Here is a 14,696-nt window from a genome sequence, read left to right as displayed (position 1 = left end):
ATCACACTTGCATGAAGTTGTTTCACCTTGAAGCTAAAACTTTATGCTAATGTAGCATGAAGTTGTTTCATGTTGAAGCTAAAACTTCATGCTAATGCATGCTGAAGTTATTTATCCTGCAGTCTACAGTTTTATCATGAATTTTATCCGAAACTTCAGTCTAAACATGCTGAAGTTATTTAGTTCATTTGCTAAAATTTCAGTCTAAACATGCTGAAGTTATTTAGTTCATTTGCTAAAACTTCAGACTAAACATGTTAAGTTATTTAGTTCATTTGCTAAAACTTCAGACTAAACATGCTTAAGTTATTTAGTTCATTTGCTAAAATTTCAGACTAAACATATTTAAGTTATTTAGTTCATTTGCTAAAACTTCAGACTAAACATGCTTAAGTTATTTAGTTCATTTGCTAAAATTTCAGACTAAACATGCTTAAATTTATTAGTTCATTTGCTAAAATTTCAGACTAAACATGCTTAAATTTTTGTCTTGTAGTATGTAATTTTCTAATAAGTTTTTGCTAATGCATGCTGAAGTTATTTAGTTCATTTGCTAAAATTTCAGAAGTTATTTAGTTCATTTGTTAAAACTTCAGATTAAACATGCTGAAGTTTTTTAGTTCATTTGCTAAAATTTCAGACTAAACATGCTTAAGTTTTTGTCTTACAGTATGTAATTTTCTAAATAGTTTTTGCTAATGCATGCTGAAGTTATTTAGTTCATATACTAAAATTTCATACCAAAACATGCTAAAGTTTTGTAACGCAGTCTACAGTTTTGTCCTGAATTTTATCCGAAATTTCAGTCTAAACAAGCAATTTTTTTAGTTTATTTGCTAAAATATCAGCCTAAACATGCTTAATTTTTTTCCTGCAGTTTGTCAATAGTCTTTTATTAAAGAAGGGCAAAATCATCTTTTTAAAATGCTTTCAACAATAAAATGGGTACGGATGCAAACGAAAAAACAAAACGTATATAAGTTAAAAAGGGGCGACCAAATAAGGCTTCCCATGCAATTTTTACCAAGAAACATGACCTACTCAACCCATCCATTTATTAACTCGGACTGTTATCTAAAATTTGGGTTTACATGTTAGCTCAAATTGACCCATGAGAAACCTTTCAAAAAAAAATATTTTTTTTTGTTTTATATGTTATAAATAGCTAAAATAAAGAAATTAAAACTTGATAAGAGTTGGAGGGGTTGAACTATAACCCATTATTTAGGGTATTTTTCTTATATATATATATATATACTACTATAATAGAAACTTATTTACCTATTTTCTTTAGGTTTTGTAGTTTTCAGTAAGTATCTAAATTTTTGTTACAAATTGGATATATTCCCCCCTTAAAAGGCTCCCACCCCATTATTAGTGTCTTCAATTAAGGGATTCAATTAAATCATTCCTTTTTCCCCTCTCCTCTTTCCTTTTTTTACTTTTCCTAATTTCTTCGGTTTGTTTATCTAACACATTCACCCCACAAATTGGTCCATTCAAAGACCATACACACATACACACACACACACACATATATACATACATACATACATACATACATACATACATACATACATACAAATTCGAGTTTTAAGATTTTGTGATTTGTGTGGATTGGATGTTCTTGCAAGTGATTAATAATATCCTTTGGAGTTTATATCTCAATTTTGAGGGAGATTGGTCAAGTATATAGTTGGTTTTAGGTGAAAATTCAGATTGAAACTCGAAGAAGAAGAAGATGTTTCAGGAATTGTATGATAATTGTATAATAATTATATCATAATTGTATCTACTTCTGATACATACCTAAAACATAATTGTATCATAAATGTATCATACTTGTATCACAATTGTATCTAGTATTTGATACATTAATACCTAAAACAATACACGATACAATACTAACACAATTCTCATACATTTGTGATACAAATTGCGATACATTTTTTGAAAAATTGTGATACAATTATGATCTTTATCTTCTTCAAGTTTCAATCACAACTCTAAACTTAAAATTTGATATAATATTGTATTATAATTGTATTAGTATTGTATCAGATATTATTTTAGGTATTAATGTATCAGATATAAATAACATACAATTTTAATACAATTGTGACATAACTCTAAAATAATTGTGATACATTTATCATACAATTATCATACAATTCCTGCAACTTCGTTTTCTTCGATTTTTCATCTGAAATTTTATGTAAAACCAACTCTAAACTTAACCAATTTTCCTCAAAATTGAGATATAAACTACAAAGTATATTCTCCATCATTTTCAAGAACACCAAATCCAAACAAATCATAAATTCGTAAATTTCGAATATTGAATTCAAAGTTTCGAAACTTTTTAATGGATGTCGATGGAGAACCCTTTGCTGCTGCAATTTTATAGATAAAATTTTTGCCATTTTCGTTTACATTGTAAGAGAAGTACCGATTTTGGATGATAAGTATGATGGATAGAGAATGAGATGTGAAATCTTTTGAAAATAGATGAAATTCGAATTTTTAGGAGGGGGTCGGTGAAGGAGAGAAAATGAGATGCTAAATTTAAGAATCTTTTATTTTCTTCTTTTGTATAGTTTTGTACATAAATGGTAAATATAGATATAAAATGTAAGTAAAGTACGAACCTAAATAAAAGTGGTAGATAAGTATCTATTATAGTATAACCAGGTAAATTTTTCCATTATTTAACCCATCTTGATCCAATTAATTTCAGCACAAAAGTAATCTTTGGACGGAAATTGATCTCACTTTCTTTGGGTAAATAACTTAACATACAACCAAGTGCACCATTCAACTTTTTTAGAAGGTGAGGGCCATCAAATAATATTAGATTATTTCTAGAAAATACGGAGTATATACATAAAATACCTAGTTTGGAGGAAAGACCATATTTTCACGTGCACCATAATTTGAGTCTAAATTCGCCCCGGCTTTAGTGCTGCTTCAGATCGGCTTACCTGGAGAAAACACAAAGCATATGTGGATGAGGTATCGATTTTAGTCAAAGTTGTAAATTTCAAGTAAACAAAAAGGCATATCTTTCAAGAGGGACTACTCCTATTTCTATTATTGGTGTAGGTGAACTAATAAGCTCTATCATCCCTCATCCAAAGAGGCAATAGATGAAAACGCCAGGATCCAGAATAGTAGTAGTACATACTAGTAGATAATATCAAATTTCAAGAAAGTAGATCCACTACGGCGTCCTTTTCTCCTTGTATTTTGTGTTCTATGCACATTTCATGGAGTGGGTATTATGTGCTCCACTGGGTATTTCTGGCTTTCCATTAAGTTAAACTGTAATGCACTTAGGATATACTATCAGATCACTTAAGTTAATTTAGATAAATAGCATTAAGTATGAGCGGTAACATTAGACTCATCTAACCAAGTATTCATTTGGGGGAGTGGCTGTACAGTGTAAAGATCCCTTATAAGTTCAGACAAATATATTGCTTACTGATTTTCTTTCATAGACTCATCGAAGGTTCTTATATGGGCTTAGCCGGTGGGCATATTAAAGTAAAAATAGCGCAGGCAAGCCATTTTTGGAACTGATAATCGAAAAACAACCAGCATTTATGAAGTTATTGAAAAATATTTACTGTTTTGCTGAAACACAGAAAGTACCAGCATAATATGCGGGATTATGGAGCTCCTGCGTATGAACTTCCAGCATATTATGTTGGAACTCCAGCACACGGAAAGTTCCAGCATAATACGCAGGATTATGGAACTCCTGCTGATAAACTTCCAGCATATTATGATAGAATTCCAACACATTATAAAATTTTAGCATATTATGCTGGAAGCTCATATGTAAAAAAATTCGAACTCCAGCATATTATGCTGCTGGAATATTTCTGGATTTTTAATAGTGTTTTTGTTCAAATTTTATCTTTACATGAAAAGTGGTTAAATTTCGATTACTTTTAAAATTGTGGCTACTAGTCGTAAATATGACTGTCTGATTTTTTTTTTCCCCATATTGAAGTATTGAACCCAAAGATTGAATGAACGGGTTTGTTTATTTAAGTGACTGTTGAACATCTTCACTTCTATTTCCCTGTACCGCTTTCAAGTTGAAGAGTTATGATTTACATCTACCAATAGTTCGTTTGCTCAAGAATTGGATTTAAATGTTTGTAAGGACAAAATCAAGCAAATAATAAATATCTCAGCATATAAGCTTCGGTTTGTTAGGACTGAATCAAGTTATCATTAAATATGCTCGGCAATGAGCTTCCATTTACACTTCTGGGGTACCCAAACAGAATGAACAAACACTAAAGTCTTGTTGCCACCATTAAAGGCCCAACAATGTACTACGAAGATATAGGCTTCATTTCAACTGGATAATATCAGCTAGCATCCATAATTTGTCGCAACCACCATCTTCTTGTGGCATATGGAATACAAATACAGTCCTTTTGCTTGCATAATAATGGAAACAAAATAGATATAGTAGGTCGCCTTTCACAGTCCTGATGGGCTAATTTGTCACATTCCATCTCTTCTTATCTTCTTTTGCAAATAAATGATTTAGTAACAAATAAATACTCAAAAGAATAAAAATTAGCAGAACGGAAAATCACTTCACAAATGCTGCAAAGGGCTAAAAGGTTCAGGTAGCGACTCAAATCCGTTGTCAAATAACGTTTCTTGATCCGACTTGTCATCGATGCTGTGCAGCCAATTTGTGTTCTTCAAATCCTCTTTCAGCAGAAGCGCATCGTAACGAGAACTCTCATAAATATCAACGTCTGTCAATTTTGCTGAATATTGAGATCTGCCCTCTTCACTCCCATTCTCAGATGACCTGTTAAGGTAATTTCCATTCTCAGGAAGATTACCATTGTAGTGGTAAGATGCATTCTCATTGGTAGAGGATGGGGCAGTCGAACCATGAGAAGGCTGGTTTTTCCCATTTGTGGAGCGAATACTATGAGGAAAGAGGGTTGAGCCAGAAAGTGGACGAACACCATTAAGGCCATTTCTAATATCCTGCAGCAGCAATGTGTCCACAATGTTAAGTACAACAAACTTTCCTGCTCTTTGGCAGTTCAAGGAAACCCATACAGCATCAAATAGAACACACAATTAAGTCTTTAATTGTCGAAATCACTTCACCAACAACCATACGCAGACTAGAAGATAATTGAACCAGATCAGCAGTTAAGAGTTGCTATACAAATTTAGTAATCTGATCATAACAAAAGAATCTGCTCGATGCAAAATCTGAAGACCATACTTACCATATGCCTGATTGCCACATCAAGAGATTTCCTAGAAATTGTCCTTCCAAGTCCCGTGCTGTCAGTAGCAGTCTTTACAGGCTTCCTTGTAGACAATTCTGAGACATGTGAAGCCCTGCGGGAATCAGAAATATCATTAAGTTGCCCTCCGCCAAGCACTCGTCCTCTACCAGAGGGTTCTGTTAGTCTTCCCCTGCTAACAATGGGCGATGACTGTCTCCGAGGATTTGCCACACTTGGGCTTTCTGCATTTGCCTTGGTAGTGACAGAAGGATTTGGCCTGGACCTACCAGCAGACAGAGGCCTGTCTGGCAGAGTTGTGCGTAGGTTTGGAGGCGTTTCAAGTGAAAAATCTGGGGGAACTATTGGTTGTGATGGTCGACGAACTTGGGGACTAGGGGAGCTTGGACGAGAAACAGAAGCTGCAGGTCGTCCATTGGTGACAGAGCGCCCTGCTGGAGTTGATGATCTAGATGCTGGAGACAATGAAGGTGTTATGTTCCGACGAGTAGGTGTTGAAGGCCTTGAAGTAGACCGAGCAGCAGGGGTACTCAAGTTTGCTGGTATTTGGGCCCGGGAAGTTGGAGTAGAAGGTCTTGAGCTTTGGGTTGGCCTAGAAGGAGTACTTGGGGCTTGGCGGACTCTAGAAGGAGTTGAAGGTCTGGACACAGTTGCACGGGAAGTCGGGGTGGAAGGCCTGGCTGAAGAAGAAGAACGGCTTGTCGGCGTAGATGGTCTAATATAGGAGGAGACTGATGCAGAGCTTGTGTTTAGAATAGAGCCTGATTTATTTGAGTAACTACTGTACTGAGAGCTAGAAATGGAAGGTCGAGTCACAGAATTACTCCGAGTTGGTCTTGCAGGAGTATTGCTCTCTGAATGAGACACTGAAAGCTGAAAACAAATTATTTTATCAGCACAACTACTTGGCAAGGTAATTTGTGAGCGTTACAAGCCTGTGAAACTGATATTCTAGATAGTCATCTATCTAGTTTGTATGATAGAGGTCCAACAACACATTTCAAAAGTAAAGATATTGAGCAGCAATAACCTAAAACAATGATGACTGTGAATTTAAAAAAAAAGTGGATTGTGATAGACGACGGGATTGAGAAAGTTTTCATGGAGAAGTAAGTCTCAACGCTAAAGAGCATTGATATCGATATGCATGAATTCAACAATTCCAAAGACATGATTAATACAAAAAAATAGAGACTTACCCTTGAGGCCTTAGTAGTGGAGGCAGATCTGCCCAATGAGCTGCCTCTTGGAGCCACTGAAGCTGGTTTTGATTCACTTCCATCTGATGAAGGAACAAGGGGAGTTCCTGGAGGAGTGAGGAGCCTATACAAATGAAAACACGACGACTGTGAGTGAGGAATCAATAATGCTTTCCCTTCTTCATTTATTAGACATGGAAAGGGAAACATAGCTTAATTTGACTGGCGGCTATATGAAGACGACTGGCCTTAAGTTGATACATTAGAGATACACTACTACAGCTCTCGGCGACTGCTGCTCAACAAAGGTATATTTAGGATGATACCGTCTCTTAGTCAATATTTGAGCACCCGACTAGTGACCTAGTTAGAAATTAGAGGAACTATTATTCTTTAACAGGAGCAGTCATTGCCTTTGTAATCAGTATGAATTCAACACACAGAGCAGTAAATACTAAAATAGTAGTAGTTCCCCATGTAAATTGAGTTAGTCCAAACAAATAATTAAGAGGCGAGATCTGATATTCCAGAGATGGAGATTTACCAATCGTAATCATGCTTATCTCCCTCGGTAGATGCCATCAGATCCTCTAATCCACTCTTTACTTGCTTAACTGATCCAATTGAAAGCCTCCCCAGTTTAACCGAAACTGCTGGCACAGAGCAACCAAAACAATTGTGTATGTATTTTGCGGGAAATAATGCAGATTAAACTTGTGATAATGAGGAAGCGTAAAATAGAAAAAGATTCAACGTAAATAATAAGTAAGAAAAAAGCCATACCATCGGATTCGTCGGAGGATGCAACGGAGATACTGCGGCGACTTTTGGAGAAAAGATCCAAGTTATCATCAGGCTTCTCTCTAGAAGCTCCGTTAAGACTAAGACCTCGCCGGTGCTGTGACGATATAGGAAAATTCTTCCCGCTGATCATTGAATCTCTGAAGCTCCGATTCATCGTTCTTCACTTATAACTAATTATTAATTAATATGAAAGCCTTTTTTCTTTTTGTAGGGGAAGTAATGTTGCCGGAGATTTGAGATTGAGCAGATCTGTGCTGCAGATTGGGGGAGAATAGAAGAAGAAGAAGAAGAAGGAAAGAAAGAAAGGATGTTAGGAATAGTAAAAAACTGACAGAGAGACAGGTAAGAGAGGGTCGGTGTGTTCCCTCCCTCCCCCTCTCTCCCTCCCTTACTCTGCCTCCTTTATTTCCCCCTACTTCCTTTTTTTGTTTTTTTTTTTTGTTTTTTGCTAACCTTTTATGGATATTGATTTTAACAACTTGCTACATAGTATACTTTTTCTAACTTCAAATGCTAATTAACTTGAAACATGCTTATGTTTTTATAACCATATCACTGAAAATAAAAATACATGTTAGAGTCATGAAATAGTAAAAACATTATACTATAAAATGAGACAAAGAGTACATTATATATAAATGATAGTATATTAAACAGTGTGAATATAACTAACTTTTTAAACTATTTAAATTTTATAAAAATTCAGTTTTCCTTTATGAAAAAATCGACACGATTTGATTATAAAAAGTAAATTAAACACAATTTGGTTATAAAGATAAATATTTTGACAAAAAATAGTGCAACTCTTTTTTTTAGAGGACGGTTCACTTTTGAAGTTTTACCACATCAATGATTTGATGTACTGTATTTACTTCCCCAAGTTTAATAAGCTCCGCCAATTTTAGAGAACTCGTACATAATTAGTCAAACGAATTTTCGAGTCAGCATGTTAGTTTTGGCTATTTCTCGAATCATTCAATTCTTCATTGTAAGTTGTTTTAATCATGTTAATGTCAACCACATTTTTCTTTTGTAAATATTAGTTTAATATTAGTCGATATTGTCGGTGCCCACATAGTGTAGGCTAATAAGTAATAACCGACTAAGTATAGGAAATTCTTTACTATTGTGTTTGTTATTTATGAGTCTAAAGAGTAATGGTACATAATGTACATTAAATATGTGTTTGATTATATATTATGATGGTGTTTGTCATTGCAATTTTTTCTGGTGGTTTATAGGGAAAACAATACATGTTCGTACTGTGGAAAAGTATGAATTCTATTAATCTCATAATTAAAAGATGGGATCCAAAGGTGTGTGCTTAGCCTTCTACTGCTGGGCTAGTTAAAATAGTTATTGATCATTGGAAGTCTGTTCAGTATGGTAATGATCATATATAATTCGTGGAAGAGTTTCCTTAATTATGAAGATAAGCTCATAATTAATTTTCTCCTTCAAAACAAGAATTGGTAATTATTAGTCTTGATAATTAACAAGACGAGCATAACTCTTTAAACAAATCTATTGCTAAATATGATAAATCACTTGTCAATTCCTTTCTATATTTCAATCTAAAGTACTAAATATCCGTGAAAAGAAAAGGAATAAGCAACAAAAAAAAAGGGAGTAAATTTTATGGATGGTCCTTCAACTTTGTGTTCATTACCCAAAAGTTAATATTTTTTTGGGTTACGTAAAAGTCATTCAACTTTGTGTTCATTACCTAAAAGTCACTTTTTTTCTTTTATTACACAAAAATATTTTATTATACTCTAGCTATCACAATAGTCACTTTGACCAGATTTTATAAAACTTTTACCTGAAAAGTCTATTATGCCCTTGACATTATAAATCCTCACATTTATGTAATACCTTCTATTATATAATTTTACCAAGATTTTTTACTTATAATTAAAATAATTTAATATTATTTTATTTATTATTTTTATAATATGTTCGTACATTCAATTTTCCCTTAACATTAATTTTCAAGATATATAGGTAGCATTATTAAATTTGTCAGTAATATTACTGTGAACAAATCTCAAGTCAACGTTCTTAACCATGCCTAATGAAATATTTTAATGATAATTATAAAATCAAAGTTCACAGATTTATCAGTCAAGCCATATTCGTTAATCCAATAAAATAAATACCCACATTTAATACTGTGGTACATCAGATTAACACTTTCAAATAAATAATATAACAGATAAAGCTATAAAATATTTAATTTTTTTTGGTCAACAATATATTATATTAAAAATTAGTTAAGGTTGGTTACAGTAAACTGACATCACCAAAAATAAGGAGTAGTCTATTGCTACATTGGTACTATTACACTCCCTTGTTAAAAAAATTAATATTAAACATAAATATCTTTGGATTTTTTATTTAAAATTTTTACTAACTATAAAATATTATCATTTGTTAAACAAATTTATTTTTATTATTTGAAATATATATTAAAAAATAAATAATTTTTGTCAGTTTTATATTTTAAAATATGTTCATGTCTGAATATGATTAAATAAATTGAGTGCCATGAAAAAATTAAATGTCTGAATATATTATAAAAATATAATAAATAATATAAAGTTATTTTAATTATAAGTCAAATACCTAGGTAAAAATATATTATATAGTATATAACATAGAAGGTATTACATAAATGAGATAATTTATAATGTCAAGGGCATAATAGACTTTTCAAGTAAAAGTATTGTAAAATCTGGCCAAGGTGACTTTTGCGATAACTAGAGCAAAGTAAAATGATTTTTGTGTAACAAAAGAAAGAAAAATCACTTTTGGGTAATGAATACAAAGTTGAATGATTTTTACCTAGCAAAAAAAAAATAAATTTGGGTAATGAACACAAAGTTGAATGACTACCCATGAAATTTACTCCAAAAAAGGGAATAAGAAAGAGTAGTAAATTTTGTATTGTAATGTACTTTTCTTTCAGTTAAATTAAACTTGTGCGATAAAAAAATAGTTATGTTTACCCGAAAAATTGGATAGAATTAAATTTGCATATGGTTCTAAGGATACGTGATATAACTTGGTACAAATTGCAGAGTGAAATAAAATATATATATATATATATATATATATATATATATATATATATATATATATATATATTCTTTGACAGATGGAATGAAATATAAGGCAGAGAAAAAGGAAATGTTGATAAAAAAGGCAAAGTAAATGAGCCCAAAAGTGTTAATCTCTCTGACGTTGTCTTTTTTTTATTACCATCTATCCTTTATGCTTACAAGGATCCCCCTTTATAGTAGAGGGATCCTATTTTATCTATAAAAAATATATAGTGGAGAAACTATGATAAATTATCTTTTCCTCGATTCATGCCAAGATTCTCTCCCTTAGTGCGGTTGTAACGGCTCTTGTCTGTGAGCTCGATACCGGCTCGAGCTCGGTATTGGATCGAGCCCTCGGCCTTGGTTCGAGCTCGATTCTGACTTGGAGTCTCGATATTCGGGGTGAGTGTTGGTCGGTCTATGCATCTTCGATAATCTCCGCTTTGCCTCGTAGTTCGATTTGGATATGAGCTCGATAATGATATCGAGCTTGTCGTTGATCGGTCTTAGAGCTCGAAGTTCGACGCCCTTACTTCGGACCTCGACCCGTCGTCACGTAGATACCCTTTGATCGAAGTATTATCATCTCGACCAGTTCGTACGACCGACTTAATCGATTTTGACCGTGCACTGATAGTCTCCTCGTTTCTCGAAAAAGGATGTGGCGAGAAACGATATGATTTCCCAAAAGCTCGATCAGATATATGCTGACGTCTACATCGATCCCGACCATGACGTACATGATAGCTGTCCCATCGGTTCAGTTTTACCAAGGCATTTAATGTGTGTCAAACGGTGGTCGACCACCGCTGATATTGAATCGTCATTGCTTCAATCTATAAATAACCCTTCCTTCCACCATTCATCACTTTTGCGTCTTCAATCTTCCAAATTTTCTAAGTTCCCTTTCGTCTTTTCTGAGTTTTCTGTCTGCAAATCTGTGAGTTTTACTGCAAATTCTTTCTTATAGATACCGGGTCGGTGTGAGCCGATGTCGAGGTACCAATGTTCAATTACCGAGAAAGTTCTCGATAAAGTCATACAAGAATGCAACTGGGATAATAAACTCATAGTAATCCCATCGCATGATGAATCAATTACTACCCATCGAAGGGTTCTTAAGTGTTTAGACTTATCCTTTCATATTGGGCCCTCTAGACCCTGTCATCGTTGCCTTCTGTAAGAGGTACGATGTGACCCTCGGCCAGATCCACCCTTCCTTTTGGAGGATAGTGATTCTTCTTCGATTTTTCTTGAGCAAAGTCAAGGGGCGTATCTTCACCCTCGATCATCTTATGCGCCTCTACAGTCCCCGACTTTATCGAGGAGGGTTGATCAAGCTTGCTCGCCGAGCAACTAAAGCACCATTCTCGAGCATAGACGAGACTCGGGAACGGGGTTGGATGGGCCGTTTTGTTCGAATTAAAACCTCGGACCAGATCCCTGCCGATGACTTACTATTTCCCGAGAAATGGAATATGAGCCGTGAGTAAACGTTTCTTTTTGCCCGTTTTGATTTTGTGATTGCCTTTCATTTTGTTGATCCATTTTTATTTTCTTATTACAGTCGTAGCTCGGATGCCAGAACCGATCCCGGATCTTAAACAATGGGTCGAAGGTCTGGTGTTGCAGAGACCGTACTTTGAGCATGCTTGGGTCGAATTATCAAAGGGTCGATGGGAGGTCCGCAGTCATGGTAAATCTTTTTATCGATTTGTCTCTTTATCAGTTTGTATGGTACCTTTTTCCCCTTTGTAGGACTCGATAAAGATGTAGTCATGAGGCCTCCATCTGGTGGTGAAGAAGTTCCTGCCCTAAAGCAGGTAAAAGAAAGGAAGAGAAAAGACGTATCGGGCTTCCCGAGCTCGGAAAAGAAGAAACCGGCTAAGAGATCTCGAAAGTCGAAGGGGGGCTCTGGTGTTATGTCTTCGGAAGTGGCCTGCCATTTAAGGGACGAGCCCGAAGAAGGAGAGGAGAATTTAGCCTGCGTACGGGCTAATGTTATGATTCAACAGTCTTCCAATTTGGTGGAAGCAAATTAGGGAACCCTGGCCATAATCTCAGAACAAGAAGAAGCCGAGATTATCTCTTCTCGAGCTAAGATGATTGAAAGGGATACCGAGGGTGGGTCTTCTCTAGCAGTAGAAGATATTTCAAGGGATGAGTTCAGGATAGTTGACATTAGCGGATCCGCTCAGATTTTGGATGCCATGATTCGAGAGTTCAGTATGTTGGAGGATCGGTCCTATGAGGGTATTCAGGAGTCGGCTGATATCCACGGTTTTCTGGAGGGGCTTGAGTCAGGTGCCTCGGAGGAGGTTACCGGTTTTGGTGGAATTTCGGTACCCAAAAAAACATCGTGGTTGGGTTCTACCGAGCCTTCATCGATTCACAAACTAGTGGACCGATTCCCAGCCCCGACTATCGATCCCGACCGAAGGCGGAAGATAATGCTCTCCGCACCTGAGGATACCCAAATTTTTTCTCCCCCTGTGGGGATTGCCAGTTACCTTCGGTACTTGGTGACCGAAGAAGATCAATCAGTGATGAATGCGGTGGGGGTCGCATGTCTCTTCAACGAGACCCAACATGCTTTGAATCGGGTAACTCTGATGGTGTTTTTGCCACTTCTTTTAGAATTGTAGGTAATTCTAATATTTCTCCTTTTGTTTATAGGCTTCAGTGTTGCATCACGAGGCCTTTCTTCGAATCTGGGAGGAGCATGATGCCGAGGTTCGGAGCCTTACTGAGAAGAGTGACTCGTACAATCTCTTTAGTGAAAAACTTCGAGCAGATTTGACAGCGGCTCAGGAGGAGAATGAAGAGATGGCTGAGCAGGTATTCCGAATGTTCCATGATAGTGAAGATGAAAAAGAGATAACCACTAACGATCCAATTCTACATAGGATCAAGAAGATTGGACGGCTTAACTCACAGGTAGATGCGCTACTGGCCGAGGCAGAAGAATTTAAAAAGTGTATGGATAACCTTGCCTCAAAAAAGGAAGCCGTTCAAGCTCAGTTGGAGCTGTCTGATGCCCAAATTTGATCTGCGAAAGAAAATGCTTCGGGGCTGATCGAAAATATGAAAGAGCTTCAGCATCGGTTGGATTTGTCCACTTCAGATAAAGCAGATTTGGCTAAAGAACTTGAAGTGGCCAGATTTGAGGTGATCGGGGCCAATAAAAGAGCCGATGCAAAAGTGGCTCAGTTCAGGATTTATGTTGAGGTTAACCAATCCAAAGCTAAGAGCATGGTCGAACATGCAAAATGGCAAGCTCGGAGAGAAGCTCTTGAGGAGGCCAGAGCCCAGGGCTTCGATATTGGGGCCGATATTGAAGTCGCCAGGGCGGAGGAAAACAAAGCTAGAAGGTTGACCTTTCCTGAGGAGGACTCTGATGACTTGGGGGAGTCTGAAGATGAGGAAGATGTCGAGAACATGGCCTGTGATGAAGATTGAATCATTTAGGGCCTTAGATCGTTTGCTGCGTTCTTTTGATACCGCTTTCGGTTTTTTGTATAAAGAACTTCCTTTTGGCTGAGTTGCCGCCTTTGTACAAAAATTTATAAATATAGATTTTTCTTCCTTTTGAAGCAAAATAGCCTTTTAAGCTAAATAGATAGTTTGAATTTTAATCTCTGTTGCCTTCGGGCCTTTTGGGTAGTCCCCTTTGCTTTATCGGGCTCAAACAGCCTTCAGCCTTTAAATAGTCAAGTGTTCGTTTGAACTCGAAGTAATGAGTAATGTTACTCGAAGTAATGTAGCCCGTAGGCGTAATGGTCATGTGAGTTCTTGCTCGAACTCGAAAAAGTAGCCCATAGGCTTAGTAGTCGACTGAATGATTCGAACTCGAAGTAATGTAGCCCGTAAGCATAATGGTCGAGTCAGTGCTTGCTCGACCTCGAAATAAAAGTAGCCCGTAGGCTTAGTAGTCGAGTGAATGATTCAAACTCGAAGTAATGTAGCCCGTAGGCATAATGGTCGAGTGAGTGCTTGCTCGAACTCGAAATAAAAGTAGCCCGTAGGCTTAGTAGTCGAGTGAATGATCCGAACTCGAAGTAATGTAGCCCGTAGGCGTAATGACCGAGTGAGTGCTTTCCCGAACTCGAAATAAAAGTAGCCCGTAGGCTTAGTAGTCGAGTGAATGATTCGAACTCGAAGTAATGTAGCCCGTAGGCGTAATGGTCGAGTGAGTGCTTGCTCGAACTCGAAATAAAAGTAGCATGTAGGCTTAGTAGTAGAGTGAATGATTTGAACTCGAAGTAATGTAGCCTGTAGGCATAATGGTC

General features: G+C 36.1%; 1 protein-coding gene across 2 annotated transcripts; it reads right to left on the bottom strand.

The window, feature by feature from the left end:
- Positions 1-4,219: 4,219 nt before the first annotated feature.
- LOC104090987 (uncharacterized serine-rich protein C215.13) lies at positions 4,220-7,696 on the bottom strand. Of its 2 annotated transcripts, none has more exons than XM_009596216.4 (5): positions 7,283-7,696; positions 7,044-7,152; positions 6,500-6,623; positions 5,280-6,173; positions 4,220-5,028 (listed from the first exon to the last, which is right to left on the bottom strand). In XM_009596216.4, the coding sequence occupies exons 1-5, from the start codon at positions 7,455-7,457 to the stop codon at positions 4,621-4,623; spliced, it is 1,710 nt and encodes a 569-aa protein (XP_009594511.1). In that variant the 5' UTR covers positions 7,458-7,696; the 3' UTR covers positions 4,220-4,620. The 2 variants fall into 2 exon arrangements, with proteins under 2 accessions (XP_009594511.1, XP_009594520.1); XM_009596225.4 differs by having other exon boundaries at positions 7,044-7,149.
- Positions 7,697-14,696: the final 7,000 nt, after the last annotated feature.

This window comes from Nicotiana tomentosiformis, chromosome 7, assembly GCF_000390325.3.
Source record: "Nicotiana tomentosiformis chromosome 7, ASM39032v3, whole genome shotgun sequence".
Classification (NCBI taxonomy): domain Eukaryota; kingdom Viridiplantae; phylum Streptophyta; class Magnoliopsida; order Solanales; family Solanaceae; genus Nicotiana; species Nicotiana tomentosiformis.
This window is presented reverse-complemented; position numbering and strand designations above follow the sequence as displayed.